This window comes from Sinocyclocheilus rhinocerous, unplaced genomic scaffold (assembly GCF_001515625.1).
Source record: "Sinocyclocheilus rhinocerous isolate Xijiao unplaced genomic scaffold, SAMN03320098_v1.1 scaffold1874, whole genome shotgun sequence".
Taxonomy (NCBI): Eukaryota; Metazoa; Chordata; class Actinopteri; order Cypriniformes; family Cyprinidae; genus Sinocyclocheilus; species Sinocyclocheilus rhinocerous.
In genome coordinates, this window is record NW_015626862.1 from 1,753,772 (window position 1) to 1,777,382 (window position 23,611).

Consider the following 23,611-nt stretch of genomic DNA (forward strand, 5'->3'; position numbering starts at 1 on the left):
TCAAATAGAAAACAGTTGTTTTAAATAGTAAAAATATTTCAAAATTTGACAGTTTTTGCTGTATTTTGGATCAAATAAACGCAGGCTTGGTAAGCAGAAGAGAATTCTTTAAAAACATTAAAAATCTTACTGTTCAAAAACTTTTGACTGGCGTATGCACAGTCATCTGTTGTGGGCATTCTTGGCAGTTTTTACAAGGCTTTAATAGTGTCCATATCGATATCGGAATTATATCGCATCGACCGAAATTAAGAAATATATCGTAATATAAATTTTGGCCATATCGTCCAGCCCTACCCTCAAGTCATTCAGTTTCTTATAAAAGAAGATATTTTGAAAAATGTTGGTAACAAAACAGTTTAATTTCCCATTGACTTCCATTGTATGAACAAAAAATGCATTGGAAGTCAATTTGGAACCAAATTTGGTTACCAACATTCTTCAAGATGTCTTCCAAAAAAAGTCGAACAGGTTTGCAATAACATGAAAGTGGGTAAATGATGACAGAATTTTCATTATTTTGGTAAACTATCCCTTTAAAGGTGCAACAAATATTTTTAATGTTAATTTGTGTTTTGCTGTTGGATCTAATAATGGTCATGTGATCAACAAATTGCTTCATCTTATGTATAATATACGTAGCAACACCCCAAAGTGCACTAGTATAGCAGTAATGAGTTTTGTATGTGCAAAAATTACTCATATTTTCATTAGAAAAAAAATTAAAAATCTGGTTTATTTTTATAAAAACGATTTGTAGCAAGCAGTTGTTTTTATTGCTTGTTTCTACTCGGTTGTCATGGGACAAAAGGAATGTTATTTTTTATTTGAGAAGTTGCTAGTTATTAAATATTTCCAGACTCCAAAAGGTAATCTTTTAATGTGTATTTCCTCCATTCTTTCTCTAATTTCAGGTCAGCAGGTGTGAGAAGTTTGGTTATGGTGTGATGGTGACCCAGGTGGCCACTACAGCCCCAGGCATCGCGGCTTTGCAAAGCTCAGGTAGCTAGAAGACTTAATTATGACCAATTTAATGTACATCTTGAGAGTTAAGAGCAGCATCTTCAGTATTTTCTCCTCATAGCTTCAGACAGCAAAGGTCACGTTAAAAAATGTACTGAATGTATTGTACATTGTTAGTGTATCTGTAATCATTACATTTTTGTTACTATTGATTTAGGGCTTGTACATGACGGTACTTACTGAGACAGTGTTGCTTAATATGGAGGCTAATGTTTTAACATGGAAACTAGTATTTGAGGCTGTCAAACTAGTTAAACTTTGAGCCGATTCACAGGATTTGTCCAGACAATTGTGGTGGAGTTGTGGTCAGCCTTGGAGTGTGGTCGAGAGGATGTAAGGGTGGTCCATCCTAAATCTACTCCAATGGACCCTATCGACAGGAGCTGTCTTAAGGTTATGACTCCACCATCTTTTACATTTAAAAAAATATTCAGAAATGCTTTGCTATTTACGGTTATTTAGAAGTGAAAGCTACGCTTCATTGAGATTTAGATAAGGCTTTGATTTCCAATTTCCACAGTGTGCCTGTAAAAGCTACACTGAGTAATTCCATGAATAAATGATTTTAGCAAAAGTACACACAATCAACCACCGACCACTTGAAAGTCAAGATGAAATTACATTCACAACCTATTTTACTTGATTAGCATTATCCAGTAGCAAGTTTTTTTTTTTAAATCAAAATGTATAAAAACACATTTTTAATTATTGTTTTTAATTAACCTTTAAAAAAAAACACTAAAAACTTACAACATTATTTGTTTTAGAATGGCTTGGTGGCATTTTCTAAGTTATCTCTTTGTAAAAAAATATCAGTCTGAAGTGACTATGAGCGAACTTTAGTGATTTTTGTATGTGTGGGTAATATGTTAAAGAATGACTTGGATGACGTTTTCTAAGTTATCTCTTTGATGAAAAATATCAATCTGAAATGGCTATGAGTGAACTGTAGCGATTTGTGTGTGTGTGTATGTGTGTGTAGTCCTTCCTGTCTCTAGTGAATCTGCTTTCTTCACCTCACGCTGTGTGGGAGCTGCTGGGACATCGAGCACTTCCTAACAAGATGGAGTACAATCTGAGAGAGATGGCCACATCAGTTTTAGTGAGTAAAATAGACTGGACAGCCTGCCTCTCAAAAACACAAACTGGCATATACATTGGTAGTCTCAGCCCACAACCATGAACCGTCCACAGTCTGTTCACTGATCTTGATGTATTGAGTGATTTCTCAATACTTTTCACAATAATTTGCAGTTCAAATCATGATCATTTGAGGGCAGACTTTGACCGATGATGTACCACATATCCCAGAACTAGCTGTGGTCTTTGTCACAATTATTTTGAAATCATGCATTTTTGATAATCACTCACTCACTCTTCCCGTCAGGACCTGATGGACCGACTCATCATTATTAACTCTGACACGAAGATTCATTCCCTTTTCAACTATGAGCAGTCCCACACGTTTGGCCTGAGGTAAGATCAATAGTTCAGTCCTCTCTACCAGTAAATGGACAGGAAGGGCACAGAACTGATAGAGGGTCCTTATAGAGGAGTATTCATTCTTCTCTGGGGATCAATGGCTGATTGATCCAGGCCTTTGTGTTCTCTGTGCTATGATTATCCTGAATTAATGCCAGACAGGGTGATACCAGGATATTAATAAGTTCTCAGGCTCTCAAAGGAAGTAGAATTGACTGGTGTAATCCACCTACTTATTTAAAAGGAGCACTTTTGACGCATTTGTTCAACACATATCAAGGAATTACCATAGTGTAAAAATAAATTCTGTTTTTATTTTATATATGAGATCACATTTACATAGATAAATAATGCTGCAGCGAATATTTCCCCTACTTCCCCTGTGGTATTTATATTAAAAAGGACTATGTCAATAGTATCATTATGAGTACCGTAGGCCTCTAAAAAGGCAAAATATTTGAGTATTAAGAACAAGGTAGTAATAAAAATCATGTATTAATATTTCCATATAATTTATTACATAATATAAGCTGAATTTTATACAGGCCCTCTTTTTTGCTGATTTACTATGATGTGTTCAGATCCTGTTGTTTTTTAAAAACTCAACGACTTTCAGTGGTTTCATGCTGGTTTCACATTAAAACATGTTGTAGTCAGCACAAACCATGTTTACACTCACTGCAAGTGAACTATTTATTTTATCGCGTTTTATTTTATCTCGTGAGGTTTATTGATGCAGTTCACAAATGAGGAGATTCCAAAGCAACCTGCCAATGTTGGCATCTGGCTAATTAGGCTAGTGCCAAAATACTGTTAGAGTTCAATTGGATGTACGGCCTTTGACCGCAAAAGTTATTGTTTGTGTTTCGCATTGTTTTTCCCTTTTGAGAACCACTGAGGTCGAGTATGACATTTTTTTTCAATCTCAGAAGATTAGGTTATCTATTTGAGTGTAAAAAAATGTTATGGATATGAAAAAGTGTCTTTCTTGAGTATTTCAATCATTGTAATCCACATTTTGGAGTATGACAGCTGAGATCTAGGATTAAAGTCTCAATTTTGGTTGAGATTTTAAATAAGCATTCTGTGTTTTTCTTGGCGTGTGTTTGTGTTATTCCGCCTGAATCTAGATCTTTATATGGCATTTCGCCTCAGTGCTGAGGATGTTGCCTTTGGCAATCTGAAGATCGATTGCGATGATGAAACCGAGTGCTGTTTATTTGTTGCTGTCATGTTTGTTTTGTTGTCTTTCCCTTAATAAAGTCAAGATGTACTCTTAAGTTGTGGCATAGACCGGAGTGAGATCCTCAGGCATATTCTGGTAAAAAAATATATATAAATGTATCATTTTCATCATTACCCAGCTTATATGGTAACCGTTCATAATAATGAGTTGAGTAGAAACATTGTTTACACACTTAAAAGTTAGTGAGATGAATTCAAGGAGAATAATAAGGAGAAATAGAGAGGAAGTACCAATTACTAACATCATTTTCTGAAGAAAGTGTGTGGTGCCTTTAATATTTATTTATTTTACTGTTATGCAGTTGTTAGGATGGTCTGGGTGGTTGCATGTCAAACAAGCTCCTACGATGGTCTGGTGTCTAGATAAAGATGCAGTCACATACAGTCAGTGAAATTTTGGCTAAATTGTGTGGGGAAAAAATGTCAATAGGTAGTGATGATTGAAGCACAGCTAACATAGAAGTCACTTTCAAACCAAGCAGCTTTTAGCTGGTCAGTGTGGTGAATCCACATGACCAACTTGAACCCACTGCGAAATCTGCACAGGGAAGTCTTTCACCCTCATGCAAAATTCCTTATTGCATGGATTCCTATAGAAGTTGCCTGTGAAAATTTGTCAAATTTGTGTTGTTGTTGTTGTTTATTTTTTTTGGTTGTGTGTGTGTTTGTTTGTTTTGTTTTTTGGTCCATTAAAGGGGTGGTTGATTGCGATTTCACTTTTTTAACATTAATTAGTGTGTAATGTTGCTGTTTGAGCATAAACAATATCTGCAAAGTTGCGGCGCTGAAAGTTCAATGCAAACGGAGATATCGTCTTTTAAAATTCTGGCAGTTTAATGCCTACAAAAACGGCTCGTAGGAACTACAACGAGTTACTTCCCGGGTTTGTGACATCACAAACCCAGACAAACCCCGCACCCCATAAACACAATCAAGCCTAGAAAAAATCCAGTCAACCACCCCTTTAAGTCCATTTACTAAAAAGTAATATTACCAATCCCCAACTACTTTCCAGTTACATCCGCTAGGTTACACCATCCTAGAGGAAGGAAGACTAAGAAAACAGTCACACAGTGTTTGATCAGCACATAATGCACAAAAGCTTACAAACTCTCAACCCAATAACCAGACATGAGTCAAGGTTCATTCTTTTGAATTCTTGTCTACTTATCTAAGATAACAACTCTTAAAGTAACCGTAAACTATTATTTCCACTATCAAGATTAAACTAATGTCATTCTATGGAATAACGATGACAAAAACCAGAGAGTGCAATAAATCTGTGATTTGATAAAATTACTCATTAATAGATATCTGGCTGTTAGGATAGCAGGGATCGAGAGGTGAACAGGCACATAAAGCAACATGAGTTCTTGAGTGTGGGTCTGTGGGAAATGACAAAAATGTGATTGTTGTGTCTGTGGAGAGACCCACATGCTGTATGAATCAATCCCACACTCTTGTGTTTACGTGGAATATGGTCCGTTTGCGAAATATCAGCATGCAGTTCACGCCCTCAGTCACTCAGGGTGTGTTTTTAAGTCCTTCAGCTCAAGAATTTATTTGTAGTTACAATATCTGGGACGTGTATAAATGAATCGCCCCCTTGTGTCAGATTTGAGACTTTGCACTATAAAAATAAATGAGGTTAACCAGCATTGTTAGTTATGCATCTGATCTGTAACGGCGTTTGATTTTCTTAGTTAAGATAAAAATTTAAATATTGATGTAGTAATGGAGTAATGGCTGCTTAAAATTCAGCTTTACATTCAGCATATAGTATATTATGTACAGTGCCTTGCGAAAGTATTCATACCCCATTCATTTTTTCACATTTTATTATGTTGCTGCCTTATGTTAAATTGCTTTAAATTACTTTTTTCCCACATCAATCTACACTCCATACACCATACTGACAAAGCAAAAACAGAATTGTCACAACTTCGTAAATCTATTAAAAAAAAAAATACTGAAATAAGTACATTGCATAAGTATACCCTTAACTAAATCTTTAGCTGAAGCACCTTTACAGTCTCAAGTCTTTTTTGTTTGATGCGACAAGCTTTGATCATCATCATTTGGCAATTATCTGCCATTCTTCTCCTCACCTCTTCACCTCTCAAGCTCTGTCAGGTTGGATGGGAGAAAATGCACATTTTTCAAGTTTCTCCAGAATTATTTGATTCTGTGAACCTTCAATGAAGCAGAATGCTTTTCTGAAATCTTCTCCAGATGTGTGGCTTGACGCAAACCTGTTTCTGAGCTCTACAGGCAGTTTTTTTTTTACAAGGCACTGTATATACATATGTTCACATTTTAGGCGTATCATCACTGCTCACGTATTTCTGACACATAATAGACTATCGAAATCCTTTTTTCTTGCAATTGTGAATCTATTTTAAAATCTCCTGCCCTTTGTGTTGCTCACAGAATCTTTCGTCAGACCAGCATAAATACATCTAGCTTTGCCCAGACTTTGAAGAGCTGAGTGCTGTTAGGATTATCAGTATCCTAACATGTGACAGTTATTATGCTTTGGATAGTTCACCCGTCCTTGATCACAGTCGCTGTCCATTAGCAGAGAATAGACTGCGTCCGGAAGCTTGGGCTGCTGACTTCACAGCCAGCGCTTTTTTTATGAAGGCACATCCCGAGTTGTCTCTGCATTTTTAAGCTGAGATAGAATTTTAATATCAAAAATGATTGATGAATATGAATTTTTAAGGTACTGTAGGAAGGTTATAACAGTTACAGCCAGGCTCAGTGATACAGTGTGGTATTATGCTAATACTTAAACACTTACTGCATGCTCAGTATTTACTTTCCGAAGTACGTACTTTTGGGCATATAGTATAGTATGCAAATATGGACACAGCTAGTGTCTTTGCCTTCACAGTGGATGGAGTTTGTGGTAAGAGAATGTAGATTGAAAACTGTTGTAGTTTTTAGCTTCAAACAAAGCGCTGATGCTGCACTGATTCAACCTCCGTCACAGTACAGTGCCATTTAATGGCTGCATTGAAAATCCTCTACAATCAGCTTTGCTCAGCTGCATTGAATCACATCATTAGAAACCATTAGAGAGGAAAATCTGTGTCACCTCACCATTCTAGCGGTTCAGTCCCTCAGGCTCCTCCAGAACTGATATATGTCACTATACTGTTCTCCACTCATACAGAATATCCTCATCTCATCGGTCCACTGCTGGATTTAATGATTTATTACTCTCACAGCTTCCAAGCTAATTTTCCTGGTAATGTGTCATGGAGTTAAAATTTTATATCCACCAATATTGTACACAGAACTACTGCTGGCTGTTTGAAATTCTAAACATTTCGATCAGAAATGACAGCATTTGGAAAATGATGCTCCACACATGATTTTAATGGCAAATGGGCATAGTTTTTTACTGCTTTAAATTGAAAAAAGTATGATGTATTTATTTTCACATTTAATTTGTTCAGTTCTTATAATAATAATAGTATTTGTAATTAATGTAATTGTGTTAAATTAGAAAACTTAATAAAATAGACCCCGAAAGCAGTTTCTTTTCTTGTGTAGAAATCACATTTTCTTTTGTAAAGCTTTTTGTAAAATGTAAGAAATAATAATAATAGTAATAATAATTATTATTTATTTATTTTCAAATTGTTATGCTGATAATGTAATATATATATATGTGTGTGTGTATGTGTATGTGTATGTGTATGTGTGTGTGTGTGTGTGTGTGTGAAGCGCCAAACAGGAAATAATTATATGAAATCTGAATATATAAATGTAAATTGTGAATATATAGAAGTAAATCTGAATATATATATATTTTAGAAATCTGACTATAAATGTAAATACGAATATATAGTTATACGTCTGAATATATAGATACAAATTGTAATATAAAAATGTAAATCATGAATATATAGAAGTAAATCTGAATATATAGTTTTGAGTCTGAATATATAAATGTAAATTGTGAATATGTATAGTTATTATTTTGACTATATAATTGTAAATCAGAATGTATATTTATAAATCTTGAGTATATAAATGCAAATCTGAATATATAGTCTACATCTCAACGTAAATATATCTTTATTATTAGGCATGTCAATATCGGTAGATGTTCTTACTGCTTTTTTATGAAAACAGTATGCCTATGTATCCTGTACATGTATCAATGCAGATATTGTACTATATTAATTATTGTAATTATTGCTGTCCATGACATGTTGCTGTAATTATCTCAATAAAATCACTATTTGTAAACAGATGATGTTTTTGACATTTTCCCTATCCCTCTCAGCCATTTTGAATTGTGTAGACAAGATTAACACTGTCACTTTGAGGCCCTTCTGGTACCACAGCCAGGCTTTTTTAAAGTAGTGGGAAAATACTCCTTTTGGTTTAGATTAGCAAGATGCACTTACAATAATTAATATAGTATTAATATGTGTATATACAGTGGGTACGGAAAGTATTCAGACCCCCTTAAATTTTTCACTCTTTGTTATATTGCAGCCATTTGCTAAAATCATTTAAGTTAATTTTTTTTCCTCATTAATGTACACACAGCACCCCGTATTGACAGAAAAACACAGAATTGTTGACATTTTTGCAGATTTATTAAAAAAAAAGAAAAACTGAAATATCACAAGTTGAGTTCAGCTCATGAAAAATGGGGGCAAAAACAAAAGTGTTGCGTTTATAATTTTGTTCAGTGTACATACATACATATATATATATATATATTATGTGAAGCTTTAAGAAAGTAATAATAACAGTAGTAGTAGAAGTAAAAAGGAACACAAAAATATGTATGTATTTATGTATCCTTATGGTATCAGAATTGCTAATGTCATGATGATGGATTGCTAAAGGTTTTGGGGTAAGAGATTGTAAACCAACATTTTTCACTTTTCAGCTATGTAAAATTGAAGTAGTTTTGCTTGTTATTTGTTTTCCTGTGTAAACACTAGGCTCTTGAGCGTGCTGTGCTGTAACCTGGATTCTTTTCTTCTGCTGGAGTCTCAGTATAACCTCTCTGAGTTACTGCTGCAGGGTCAGAGGGACGATGTCACAGAGCCGCCCTCAGGTGAAGGGTGAGTGACCATCTTTCATTTTCCTGTGTTCCCTTGAATATAGTTCAGCACGACACACTAATTCAGAGTCAACCAACAGTCAGTAATAGATAAAAAAAAAAAAACTAGGCGTAGACAGGCTGAATGTGCAATATGAGCATACTGTAGATACAGTATATATTGATTCTGTATATTGTTTGTTTATACTTGCTTCATCATCCTCAGTGAATTCATCATCGATGGACTGTCTGTGGAAAGAAACCATATCCTTGTTCGAATCGGTACAGTTGGTGGTCCATCTGAGAGAAGACTTCCTCCCAGAGCCCTGCAGAAAGTGAGTGCATCTCCTTTTTCCTTCCTTATCAGTTGTATGTGTAGTACAATAAACTGTGTTGAGTTGGTCATGTTGTAGATGAAGTGTCACTGGATATAATTTGGTTGCAGCACACATTATTTATTTTTTTTACAGTGTAAAAGCAGTTTTACACTGGATATTCAGTTAGGAAGAGTTGTATGAAGTGTGATTTAGTCTGTTATTGAATACAGGATGCTTTTGCATAATTTTGCTGGCATTGACATTTCCCCAGTCAATATTCTAGCTTTAGATGCCTTATCTACATCCCATGTTTTGCATTTGTTTAAAAAACAGAAATGGGGTCTCAAATATCAGCATTCATATATCAACATAATCTCCATGGTGGGCTTTACTGCTGCTTTTGCAGTTGCTTATGTGGATTGTATTTCAAATGTCTCAGAAATCATGTGAGGAATTGTTGCGAAAAACAAATATTATGCTTCTAAAAAGAGCTTTGCAGATTAAGCTTCTGTTGTAATATAAAGAGATTTGTAAACAAGGCAGTAGATGCATAAGTGACAGTTGTGTTTTGGCACAGTGAAAGGGGACACTTAGAAAAAAATTGACATTAGGAGGTCAGACTAAATTCCCTAAGTAAGCTGCCATTCGGTACTAGTAATACATTTATTTTTCTGCAAACATTAAAGAAAAGTTTTTTTTTTTTAACTCTACTGATTTTTTTATGTTTTTAAAAGTCTCAAGCTTATGAAGGCTGCATTTATTTGATCATAAATACAGTAAAAACAGTAATTATTGTGAGATTTATTTCTGTGATGGGAAAGCTGAATTTTCAGCATCATTACTCCAGTCTTCAGTGTCACATGATCCTTCAGAAATCTTTCTAATATGCTGATTTGCTGCTCAAATTTGCTGTTTTCTGTTGTTGTCAATGTTGAAAACAGTTGCTTAACATTTTTGTGGAAATCATGATCCATTTCTTTTTTAGGAAGCTTTGAATAGAAAGTTCAAAAGAACGGCATTTATATGAAATATGAATCTTTTCTCTTTTATAACATTATAAATGTCTTTAATGTCACTTTTCATCAATTTAATGCACCTTTCGATTCCTTTAAAAAGCTGTAATGTTTTATTACTGAACTGTAATGTTTTTTTTTCAGTATATATTTTATACAAGGTATAGTATGTGAAATCTTTACAGTATATTTTCCTGCAACACATTAAATATCAGTTCAACAGAATATGCCAAAATGTTGACTTTAGATACATTACATACATTAGTAGTTTAACATAGCTAAAAAAAAAAAAATGAGATTGCCTCCTACAACTTAAAAATAATAATAATAGGAAACCACAGTATACCATATTTATGGAAAGTGTCCCATCTGTCCCTTAGGGGAATGACCCTTACCCATGGCCAATAGTGTCCACATACCCTCTGCCTAAGTATTATATCCTTGACGTGCCCAAGACTCTCCGCACTAAACAGGGTAAGAACAGACTTTTAAAGCATTAGGTCCTACTGTATATGTTAGGTGATATTTTTGTCATTTATGAAAGCAATTCCTTTACTTAACCATTACAGTTTAATCCAGTGTTTTATATGGTTCTACTCTTATAGTAACTTCAAGGACACTTTCTCTCTTTATGACAGACTCTTTTTTTTTTTACTGTCACAGCAATACATCTTTATTTCAATGTGACAGCTGTTTCCAGCTCAATAAATAGAGACAAGAGGTTCTTAACGCCTAGTAAACACTCTTCCTTTAGGAACAAGCGTCAGTATGTGCATGAAAGCCTATTCAGTGTCTCAGTGGTGTTTCTTTTGGTCTTTCTTTAAATTTTAGGCTTGAGTCAGTATATTGTCATTTTGAAGGACAAGTAGTTACACAATTAGTAGTTACAGAGTCAGAGTCACAGAGTGCTATAAACTGTCAAAGGGCATGCAATCAGTAGATGAATTTGTTGTATACTGGTTAGAGCCCGACCGATATATAGTTTTGCCAATATTATCGGCCGATATGAGCCTGTCGCCGATATATCGGTATCGGCGAATATGCCGCCGATATGACAATTTTTTTTACAGAACATATAACGCAGATAAAATGCTTGAAAGGGTGTAATTACTTAGTTTGTCCAGCAGAGCGCGCTCCATTGTTTGCTACTGGCGACCTGGATGAAACGCTTTAAAGCTTAAGTCTATGGAAAACCATTGAAACTTTAAACGGCCATATCTCCATAACGGCGTGGCGAATCCGCACGAAATGCGGGGGATCCCTTCAGCTCGAGGACCCCTCTCGAACGCGAATCGAGTGTACGTCTAGAGGCGCACTTTTGAATGAGACCACCCCCGCGTCGATAGCCCCCGGGGTTCGGGAGTTACGGGTGGCTAAATTCGCAGTCCGGCGCCGACCTAAGTAAAAAAAAAAAAAGATATGCACATAATGTTATATCCTAAACAATCTCTAAAACAGAAAATGAACACTATCCTCAACAGTCTTCACAACACAGTAGCTTCTGAAGAGTAGTTAATACTTTATTTGATTTATTATGTGCTATTATTTCAGCTCATGTTCTCACAAGGACATGCATGTTGTATTTTGTTGATACATCTTTTATTCTTTGATATATGTTTAAATAAATTTGTATGTTTTTATTTTAATATTTGAAAACGTGGTTGAAGTTCTATCTGTTACAGTTTGATATTTTTCTGTCTTTTTTATATTGTCTACCAAAAGATAAAAAATGTGTAAAATGGCCCAAAATGAATGAGCATAACATGATGAATATTGACTAAATTTATAGAATGTTTTTGCCAAAAGACAATCATTTTGACTGTTAAAAAATGAACACTGTGCCCGTTTCTTCTCAGAGTCAGAGATCAGTGCTTTCTTGGCCTCGTCTAAAGAAACAGAGAGAGATGCTAGCTGGATGGATGACTGCAGAAGACAGTTCTGCAAGATCATGGCTACAAACACTCTCACTGGATACGGTATGACCCACATTCAGCTCTGTCTGAAATTCACAGCAAGATGGCCAGCTTCTCTAATCTTATACTGACATTTAACTGCATTTAAAGTTTTTAAAGTTTTAAAAATTTCAGTTTAAAACAATATGTTTGCCCGGTCACCGTGAGGTAAGGATGAAGTAGGATAACTACTAAGAGGGTCTCAGGCACAGACCCTTCTTCTAAACACCAGAAGAACTGGTTCAGCAGCATCACAATCCTACTACAATCCTGTTCTTTTCAGCAGCAAATTTCAGTGCAAATTGTTTTGTGATCCTGTCATAATGTAATGCAGGCTTTGCAAAGAGGCTGTTGGTGAAAGACTGGGCAGCACAAACTATATTGAGTTTGACAGCAAAGCTGTAGCTCGTGAGTCAGTGTTGTTACTCATTTCACATGCAAAGAGGGCATTTACATAGAGGACCTAAAGGCACAACAGCAGAGCACGCCCTGTTTAATTTTAAGGGTCAGAGAGATAGTGGAAAATAGTGATAAAAAACTAAATTATGACTGCTTTGGCAAATTAAAATGGGCTGGAGGGAAAACAAATAAAATTAAAAAGTATGATACGACCCTTTAAATTCATAAGAGAGCTCTCTTGCATTATATGTTCCTACTTTAATTTATTTTGGGGAAAAAAAACGTATAAATGTATGTATTCATAATAATGAATATGTATATTCATAATATATGTATGTATATTCATAATATGTATCTCTAATTCTGCAAGACCAGTTTATATAAATGGAGAATAGATTGTTTACAATGTGAAGTGCACGCTTGCTTTTTAAACCAAAGTTATTTGCATTATTTACAATATTCCTTGATGTCTATTACAGTACTGTATATGTGTTGATCTTGATATTTACCTTCTGATTTTTCTGTATATTAATGATAGAGCTGTAAAACCCTCTAATTCCATGTTATGTTTTTCTGGATTAAGAGTAAAATATTTTAAGTATCTAGTTCTATTGTGAAAGTTTAACACTGGCTAGTGTTTTAGTACATGCTGTTCCCTTTCAGTCGGTCACTCTCGACGTCACGTCGGATGACCGACGAATTGGGATCTCGCTTAGAGAGAAAGGGAACGTCCCGTCGCCACAGCTCCTGTACCACCGCTGTTAGGCTTTTCTGTCTTATTTTAAAGTAATATTCGAGTAACAGTCACTCAGCGTACTTTCTCATTGTGTAGTCTGAGTCTTAAGCATTGTTGGAGTTATGCATTTCAACAAACAAGAAAATACATGCTACACTAAAGAAATTAGTTTACAAGCACACTTTCTCAGGGAAGAAATCTGTTTTTAAACTCAATATAGTGTAGCTCAAGACATTCTTTGATATCCCTAACAACCACTCTTTATATGACAGAGGCTCTTTTGCTGGAGATTTGAGGTTTGATTCAAAGGAAATTGCCTTGATGGTTCATGTTTCTTTTCTCTCACAGTACTTGCTGATCTGTTGGAGAGGGTCGTGCTGCATCTCTCATCTTCATCCACTGACTGCTTCTTTCCACCGGCAGAATATAAAGGTCAGTCAACAGCACTTTAATGAAAGGATTTTTTTTTATTTATGTGACCAATTTGCAAACAGCTAACAGAGATATCATTCACTTCTGAGGGCTAATATGGAATTTTAAAAAACACAAGGGCATTTATGAATATACTTTCGTATATAATTGTCCTGCTTCTCATAACTATACATTAAACATGACATATTTTCTGATTGGATGTGACTGTGATAGAAACATTTCTGCTTGAAACTTTCTGCATCCCACCTGATTAGGACATGCTGTTAGTTCACCATGGTATGCTCCTTGTAAAAATCCATCTGGACGGGATTTGTCAGCTTTCTATTCACGCAAACAGAATTATTAAAAAATGGGCGAATAGTTGAGACTCTGTGGGGTTTTCATTTATTAAACATATATGATTCTCAGAAATAATATTGGTCATGCTCTTTTGTTTAAATCCCAGCTGCAAGGAATATCTGCTGGCTTGAGCTTCAGTAATGTGACCACTTCAAAAGAGAGATTTGACAAAATTCACACTCCTCTCAACATATTATTGTTGACATTTATGATGATTTTGCTTTGTATTTTAAAATTAATCAATTTAAATCAATTAAACATCTTTCAAAATGACTACTCTCTCAAAGCATCAAATTTTCTTTTTAATGTCAGAGAGTTAAAGTTTTCATACTTTGAAAGACTTTGATAACTCGTTTTTAAGTATGGTGAGGGTCAGGGATCAGTTAGCTCGGGAGATTATTAGTGGTTTGGCTTCTGGCAAGCTCATGAACTTTTAATTTAATGACAAGCATCTAATGCTTTCATTTATGAAGTCGCAGACTACGAGTGAAAATGTTTCTAGCATCTTTATGCTTTAGTACTTTTTTAATACTTTTTGATTATTATTGATTAAATATTGATTTTACTATAGAAAGAAGACATAAAGTGCAGCTTCTGGGTAAAGTTTTGAAGGATAGATTAATTAGTGAGAATTTGCATAAATTAATCAGACGTCCGAATGCCCAAACTTCCTAAATAGGATATATGTATGGATGCCTGACATGAAAAGTATTATGGTGTCATGTTACTTTAGCATTCGTGTCCTCCCTTCGTCTGCCTCTGGGTCTGTATCCTCCCCTCTTATTTAGCAGAGGAGTAGGGGCGGGTTGTCACACTTCATCTCACTTCATATCATAATTGCTGACTGATGTGAGCAGCAGGAAGTATGATTTCTCATTCCGCCTAAACCCTTCTTTCCAATTGGTTCATTTGCCAGCCAGTCAAGACCAGTCACTTCACAAGGTGCACATCTATCTGCATTATGTCGTCATCATTACAATCCTGACATTGTTGTTATATTAATGAGGATGGAGGAATGGCCCCATAATTATATCAGTGGGCCCATTTCCGTCTCACCAAGGGCATTCACTCAATTAAGGCCATTCTTAAGCATGATGAATGTAGATTACGTAGCTGATGTTGATTTGTGGGTAAGCCGATGCTGAGATGAAAATGTATTATTTAACAGCACATTTTGCAGTGCTCTTTTGCTACTCTGTGCTCCATTTACCAAAATCAAATGGGTATTTGAAGAGGAGGTGCAAATGGGAAGTAATTTCTTTTTTTGTTTCTTTTTTTTGTTTCAGTGGTGGACCACAGTGTAAAGAATCGAAGCCTGTCGTCTGTGGAGCAGTTAGGTGTGGGGATATCCCTCAGGTAATATATATGCCATATCCAGGTTAAACTTTATGCTAGGCTAAGGTTTGTGAATCAGCTTTTAAGTGCTTTGTTAAGACACTAATGTATACTTAAAACAAACAAACAAACAAAAATATATATAATTTTACAATAAAAATGTATTATTATGTGTTATATACTGTATACAGGGTCTTAAAAAAAGTCTTAATACTCCTTTCCACAAATGAAGGCCTTAAAAAGGTCATGCATTGAAGCAAAAAGTCTTTAATTCACAGTCATGGCATGCATTGCATGCATTGAAAAGAAAAATTAAAATTGAACAAAATGAAGTGAGTTTATGCTTAAAACAAGAAACATCTGTCAATTAGGTAGGAAAACGTTTTCTTTTTAAATTATTAACTAGCCCATTGGCAGATATTTGTTCTTAGTTTAATGATAAACTTTATTGTATTTTTATTTTATTTTATCACTTTATTTTGATCAATTTCTCAGAAATAAGACTTCTTATCTAATGTTATTTTGTTCTGAAATAAATGTGTCTTAATTTATAAATCTTTAGACATTTGCATCGAAAAACAAGGCAAAAACACTGAGGAAGAACAGTGCTTTTTACAGTGTGATCAGAATATACAATAAAAGTTATTTCCATATTCTAGTCAAGCTTTTTTGTGTGTCAATTAAAAAGTATTAAAAAATGAATTAAAAAGTAATGAAGATATGTTGGAAGTTTTCAGATTTTGAACTTGTTTTCTGCTCCCTAGACATTTACGTTTAAAGAACATATTGGCATATTGTGTTCTCTAGTTTGGTCCTTAATTTTTTGGTCTTAAAAAGGTCTTAAAACAGTCTTACATTTACCTTCATAAAACATGCAGAAACCCTGATATTTATTATATATTATTATTATTATTATTATTATTATTATCATGAGAGTAAAACATAATAAAGTAATTATTAATTATTATTAATAAATACATGTATTTTGCTTAAAAAAACTTTAGATATTTGTACTGGAAAACAGGACAAAAATACTGATTAGGAAAGTGATTTCTGCACTGTGTATATTCAGAAATTATTTCAGCTTTACTGAAAGCCACTGGCATTCTGCGGTATGTCAGCACACTAGTTAAACTCAATATGAACCCATTTAGAATTTTTGTCTTAAGGCAGTCCACAATGACTGTAATCAGGCAATGCATTCTAGTGCTCAGCACATTGGGATAATTGTAACTCTCTGTTAACCTTCATTTGGGGCTTTTTTTCAGGGAGAGACTGTACATGCGTGAAAAAACTGAATTTAATTTGGTTGCGAAATTTGTTCTTATTAGTCAAGAACTATTGCCTTGAGAAAGTTATAATTATGTAAATGTGCATAAGTTGATGTAGAGAACAACATTTTAACAATGTCTTTTTACCTTTGTTTAGCAAGGTCTTATTGAATGGGCTATTAAATGAAGCTGCCATGTAAAACTGTGTGTGTGTGTGTGTGTGTGTGTGTGTGTGTCTGTGTCTGTGTGTGTGTGTGTCTGTGTGTAGGTATGGCAAGTTCCTGAAGCTATTGAGAGAAGATTCAGAGCAGGATCTGTGTCTTTTGCTCAAGCACTGTCAGGAGTTCATCTCTCAACAACAAGTCAACGTCACTTCTGAGTTTTGTATCCTTCTCATTACACTTTATTTATATTATTAATCAAGTGACATGCAACTTATTGCAAGAATTCTGATGTTTTATTTGACTGTGCACAATATTCTCATTTGCTGTAGACCATGTATTGATTTACAGTTTGTTAATGTGGATGAATCACTAATCATAATAAGCCGAATGCCATTTTAAGTTTCTTCATGCTGTTGTTTTCCTATATAGATAAAGGTTTAGTATCAGATCATTTTAGTATGTTTTAGTGAATTATTGGACCCAAAATCTAGCAACATATAGGGCACATTTCACAAGTTTGGGGTTTAGAATTTTTTTGTTTTTGGAAAAAACTCACCAAAACTCTTATACTCACCAAGGCTGCATTTATTGGTAAGAAATCATTTATCAAATTATGCTTGTTAAACATTAGCAGAACATGTCCATGATCTGCTAGGACAATTGTAGCATTTAGAGTAGTATCTACAAAAAATCACTTTGAGATCACTGGATAGACCTTCTAAGAAAAGCTCTAGTGCCATTTGTTGCAGATGCCTCTTGATTTGATAGTCTGTATTTAATAACCTGACATTCATACATTTCAAAGTCTGACTAAAGTGTTCAAATTCTTTTTGGGGCCACTATATTAGCATAATAGCTGCTGGGGAAAAAAATAGGTCTAAATTGTATTGAAGATTCCTTGACCCAGCCGTCAGCCTGTTTTCAGGATGGTTATCCTGGTCATGATTGGTTTGCCTCCACAGTTTTTCTGCTCATGCATGGCGACGTGGGCCGTTCTCTGAGTCTGCTCTTGCGTTTCTCCCGTCTGTTACCGTCTGCCTTCCTGTGGCCCCCGAGACTGCACAGCTCTGTGAGTTACAGCCTATATCGTTTCTCTTCTTCTTCTCATTCATGTCAACCATTAGTATCATCAATACTTGAGCAACTAATTGCATTATATTGATTAAAAAAATGCATACTTTTGCATTGTTACAAAGATGTCTTTTTGAACTTTCTATTCATCAAATAATGTAAAAAAATATATATATATATAATTATTTAAAGCAGCACAACAGTTTTTAACATTGATAATAAGAAATGATTCTTGACCAAGTCAGCATATTCGAATGATTTCTGAAGGATCATGTGACACTGAAGGCTGAAGTAATGGCTGCTGAAAATTCAGCTTTTCCAGGAATAAATTATTTTTTTAAATATATTAAAATAGAAAACAAGTTATTTTAAAATGTAATAACATTTCACAATTTTACTGTTTTAACTATATTTTTATTTAAAAAAAATAATAATTAAAAAAAACTTTTATTTTTGGGTGAACTATTCCTTTAAATGTCTCGAGCTTAGCCCATGTTGCAATTTTGTACTACTAATAACAGCTGCATCTCTCTCATGTTTAGTAATGTTCTGAATTTATATTATGTATATGCTTGTGTAGCTTTCATATCTATTTGCCGTAAACAAAACTCAGCATTTCGACCTGCATTATCATTCTAATCTACATTTGCATAGGAAAAGTTAATACTGGGAAGGTATGCTGGATGTCATCATATTACTGGGGCAATAGTCATTACTGTGTGGTCCCCATAAAATTTGGATGGAGCAATCTCTCTCGCTTTCTTGGAACAGCGGATAGTAAACAGAGCTCAGTTAATAGAGTTTCAGCTGTAAAAATATGTGCGGGATATGATAATGCTCCACGAACACGAGTTTGTCTGATTACAGTTCCATATTTCTGTGCTGTCAGAGTGGCCATGCATGTAAATCATTTAGCTAAGAGATAATGATGACAATCAGGAAAAAGAGAAGTTGCAGTCCTCTCATTTGTCACAGGCCCCTCTAAACAGGAAGTTGCAGAGGCAGCTAATACAATTTTGGTCGTGTCATTTGCATGTGTGATGTTCTGTTATTTTCTGTGGTGGCTAGCACCCTTAGAGGAACAGTTCTATCATTATTTACTCATCCACATGCCGTTCTCCTGAAGAACACAAAAGGGGATATTTAGCTATTTTTACTCCAAAAATGGGGGAAAAAACATCATAAAAGTGGTTTTGTGTTTATGTACAAGTCTTCTGAAGTCATATCATAGCTTTGTGTGAAGAACAGACTAAAATAAAGTCATCATTTACTGAAGATCTTGCCCTTTGCAGAGTTCTCAAATGTCATTTGCACATCATTATCAGTCACGACACACAAGAACTAATGCAGCTTAGCATCATTTACACTGCACCATGCGCAGTGCATCTTTACACTTTTAATGGATTTTTTTTTTTTTTTCGTGTTTTAGGTACATCTCCCTATAGAGATCGCTCAGTCATGCATTCATCCAATCTACTCCTGCACCGCTCATTACGTCGAGATGTTGCTCAAGGCCGAGGTTCCTCTGGTTTTTTCTGCCTTCAGGATGTCTGGCTTCACTCCCTCTCAGGTGCTGTATTTTAAGTTCTTCATTTTTAATCACACCACTTCAATCTTCTCTGTTTGTAAATAACCAAGCAGACTTGCCAACCTGTATGCATTTTGCATAGCTGGTTGGCATTCTGATATTTTTAGTGTCCCAGTCTTTCCAAATTTGTAAGGAGAGTTGTTTATCAATCTATTGTCAACAAAAAAAGCTTTAAGGTTTCCATTTAAAGGTGCAGTAGGAGATCTTGGAAAATGCTAACTTTAGCCTGATAGCACTGAAAGCGAACGTCCCACCCTCCCTGCAATCGCTGTCCAAAGCCACGCCTCCTGAACACATATACGCTCACAGACCAAAATACCAGAAACAACATTTCTACAATAGGCTACATCAGTGGTTCCCAATTCCAGTCCATATTCCGAAGTGAAGTAAACTTCAACGGATTTCCCCTGCTAAGGGAGTAGGGAGCAATGAACACTGTGTAGGGATCATATCGATCGGAACACAGTTCATGCACGTAGCTCTATTCGAACGAGCTGGTTATCTGAATCGGGTGTGTTAACTAAGCGAGACACGCAAAATATACAGAGCACGGGAGCGCGAGGACTGGAATTGGGAACCGCTGGGCTACATCATGTGTCATTCACCGGTGAGAAAACTTTAAAAGTACTACAATACCAGGAAGGAAGATTGGGTTGTTGATGTTTGTCTCCCATTCTCACTCTGTCTGTACAGCGTGCATGAACGCACTGATGATGTATCCTGTCTGCGCGAACCGGGTGCGCAGAGGTATGCAAATACATACGTTGACAGGCAGGTAGGAAAGCATATTAAAACACTCGGACCGAGCGTTTTGATTGGATTTGGAGTAGGATATAATCCGCAAAGGTGTTTACTTTTATTTTTGCACACTCGCAATAAAAACAAGATTTGTGCTTTTGCTAAATAAAGCAAACAAACAGAATGCGCGTTGTCATCCTTTCCTTTCGTGAACTTGTTTATGGAGCGCCGCGCCACACTTCTGTTTTAAATCTGTTACCTTAATTATTTAAGTCAGATATATTGCGCTTTTTTTTTTTAATGAAAACAAATTGTTATTTTTATTTTAGGCCTATTACCTAATCTGACTGGACAAGAGACTTTCTATTGATATTTCCATCTGCGCGCGTTCTAGATGGGCTGTCAGTCAGTGCAGTTACAGTGATGCGCCACAAGGTGGTGGATTCAACTACACGTTCAAAAACGCTGATTCATTCATTCAAAAAGACGTAATGAAACACGCTGTTGAAATCATTTTAACTTTGAGCGCCACTTTAGAAGGCTCAGCTGACCAGCTATGCGTCGATGCTAAGACAGAGATTTCGCTTTCCTTGGACATGACAACCTATTTTCACAAATATATATGACTCGGCCTAGAGGACAGACGCAAGTAATCGCACGCGCTCAGTCGATCTCTCATACACTGTCTGTTTAGGCTTAAGTGCAAATCTACGGAGCCTCTGTACAAATCAGCATGGTACACATTATGTTATCATTACTAACTTGTTTAATATTCAGTCCACAAGCATGAAGTGTAAAACGAGAAGGGCATAACCTTACGAAAAAAGAAAACACTCAAAAATCGCGGTTGCTGCGGTTCTTGATTCCTCTGCGGGTTGCTCGTCAATAGCGCGATATGCGCGTTCTAGACGGGCTGTCAGTCAGTGCAGTTAGATTGTTGCGCCACAAAGTGGCGGAAAAGGACTGTCTTTGAGTGAGTCTTTAAACCGTTCATTCAACTACACGTTCAAAAACTCTGATTCATTCATTCAAAGAGAGACGTAATGAAACACGCTGTTGAAATCATTTTAACTTTGAGCGCCACTTTAGAAGGCTCAGCTGACCAACTATGCGTCAATGCTAAGACAGAGATGTCGCTTTCCTTGGACATGACAACCTATTTTCACAAATATATGATGCCTGGAGGACAGACGCAAGTAATCGCACATGCTCAGTCAATCTCTCTCTCATTCACTGTCTGTTTAGGCTTGTTAAGTGCAAATCTACGGAGCCTCTGTACAAATCAGCATGGTACACATTATGTTATCATTACTAACTTGTTTAATAATCAGTCCACATGCATGAAGTGTAAAACGAGAAGGGCATAACCTTACGAAAAAAGAAAACACTCAAAAATCGCGGTTGCTGCGGTTCTTGCATTCCTCTGCGGTTTGCTCGTCAATAGCGCGGTATTGCGATATTGCGGTTATCGCGACAGCCCTACTGAAGACAATCACCTATTGCACCTTTAATGAAAGCATTGTCAAAAAAGGACAAACAATGGCACTAACTTTTCTGAATTTACTTAGGGGCATATTAATAATAATAATAAAAAATGAATACATTCACCTCTCTTCCATTCACAATCTGCTTTATTAGATTGTGTGGATGTCCTGTATTTAAGCTCATATGTTACTTTGTCACAAATCTCTGTGGAAGTCACATCACTGACGGTGTGAATCATGATCGCTGGGTGAATGAGTGTGACACTGCCAGGGTATAAATATAAAGATGCAAGGACATTCTGCTATGACCTGAATGACTGACAATCTTCATAGACAAATGCAGTGATTACTCAAAGCTGCGCTCTCTGTAACACTGCTGTTGTTAGAATGGAAGATGTTTTTGGTATATATATATATATATATATACATATATATATACATATACATATATTTGTGTGTGTGTGTGTGTGTGTGTGTGTATATATAACCCAATTTGGACATTTTCACTTAGGGGTGTACTCACTTTTGTGGCCAGCGGTTTAGACATTAATGGCTGTGTGTTGAGTTATTTTGAGGGGACAGCAAATTTACACTGTTATACAAGCTGTACACTCACTACTTTACATTGTATGTTGTCACATGAAAAGATATAAAATATTTACAAAAATGATATAATTATAGTATTTTATGTCACATGAGTTAAGGAATGAGGTAAGGAAATACGTTACTTTTTTCTCTTCAGTCCATGATAGATGTTGTGACAGGAATATTATTTATACCAGACAGAAGTATTGATCCGCTAAAGGCTGATTGAAGGTCATCAGTGTGGGAACTTTTACACAGCTGAGTAAAATGCAAAAAAAAAAAAAAAAAAACTTCTGCAGTTGCTACAAAAATACCCGAAGTTCTGAAACTTATAGCTAGTTTTGAATGGACAGGAACTGAAGGAAAGAAGATTTTCTGTTTTAAATTGAGTGTCACCTCCATCATAGAGGGCGTCCGTGTCTGTGCACTCGGGAAGAATGTTTCGAATTCTAGACAAAGCAGGAGGAGAGACACGGATGCTGTATAAATTGCCTGCTGGAGTGGTCTGAATGTACAGGAGGCATGTACGCTTGGCAAAACTGGAACGCCATCTACGATACCGCAGAATAATTGAACAGCTTCTAAGGGAGGATTATATGACCTCAACTCAGTTCACCACCACATAAACAAAAACAGAGATACGTCAAGCCTGTAGATAAAAGGGATTTCTTCATATTATCATTCAAAAGATTTTTTGTGTATGAGCTCCAGGAACATTTTTCTGCTGTCATTCATATGAAATCATGTTTTATCTTTTTTTTTTTTGTCTTGTTTTTCAGTGAAAATACTAGAATAAACCACAGTTTTGTTAGATTTATACTTAAAGGGATGGTTCACTGTTTTTTTTTTCTAGGATTGATTGTGGTTATGGGGTGCAGTCTAACATGTGTTAATGCTTCGTTTTTAAAAAAACGCATTATTTTTCACATAATTTACCTTTATTCCACACCGCTCTGTCCCTTCTCTGAAAAATGCACGGATCATTTCCTTCTTTTATGAAGCCCTTCCCTCGGAAATAGGCGATGGGCTCTGATTGGTTAGCTAGCCCAGTGTGTTGTGATTGGCTAAACCGCCTCTAGTGCGCGTCTAACCGTCCCGCCCCTCACCTCAGCGGCATGTGCTCCGGTTGTATTGTAAACAGCGGCGTCGTTAATATCGCTTATCAATTTGAGCCCGATTGAGAAGCAGAGTATATTATTGAAGAGGATCATGCAGAACCTGTGCAAGGATTGCTTTTAATGGTAGGCCTATGTTTTTTTTTGTTGTTGTCTCATACTTTTAGATACGCTGTTATTTGTAAATGCTACTGCTTATGTTAGATTTTAATATACGGTTTTATCCTGATTAAAGCTTTAATACAGTA

The 23,611-nt window shown here is 35.7% G+C and overlaps 1 protein-coding gene across 1 annotated transcript in view; it reads left to right on the top strand.

Annotated features, from left to right (window-relative positions):
• LOC107716900 (protein broad-minded-like) overlaps positions 1 to 23,611 on the top strand; it is a 41,570-nt gene that overhangs the window by 13,345 nt on the left and 4,614 nt on the right. Inside the window, exons 20-32 of the mRNA XM_016523521.1 lie at positions 915 to 1,002; positions 1,298 to 1,416; positions 2,006 to 2,125; positions 2,411 to 2,499; positions 8,724 to 8,846; positions 9,051 to 9,159; positions 10,535 to 10,628; positions 12,011 to 12,130; positions 13,590 to 13,673; positions 15,299 to 15,368; positions 16,887 to 17,002; positions 17,697 to 17,851; positions 19,283 to 19,423. Coding sequence (XP_016379007.1) covers positions 915 to 1,002; positions 1,298 to 1,416; positions 2,006 to 2,125; positions 2,411 to 2,499; positions 8,724 to 8,846; positions 9,051 to 9,159; positions 10,535 to 10,628; positions 12,011 to 12,130; positions 13,590 to 13,673; positions 15,299 to 15,368; positions 16,887 to 17,002; positions 17,697 to 17,851; positions 19,283 to 19,423 — 1,428 coding nt within the window. The remainder of the gene's footprint in view (positions 1 to 914; positions 1,003 to 1,297; positions 1,417 to 2,005; positions 2,126 to 2,410; positions 2,500 to 8,723; positions 8,847 to 9,050; positions 9,160 to 10,534; positions 10,629 to 12,010; positions 12,131 to 13,589; positions 13,674 to 15,298; positions 15,369 to 16,886; positions 17,003 to 17,696; positions 17,852 to 19,282; positions 19,424 to 23,611) is intronic.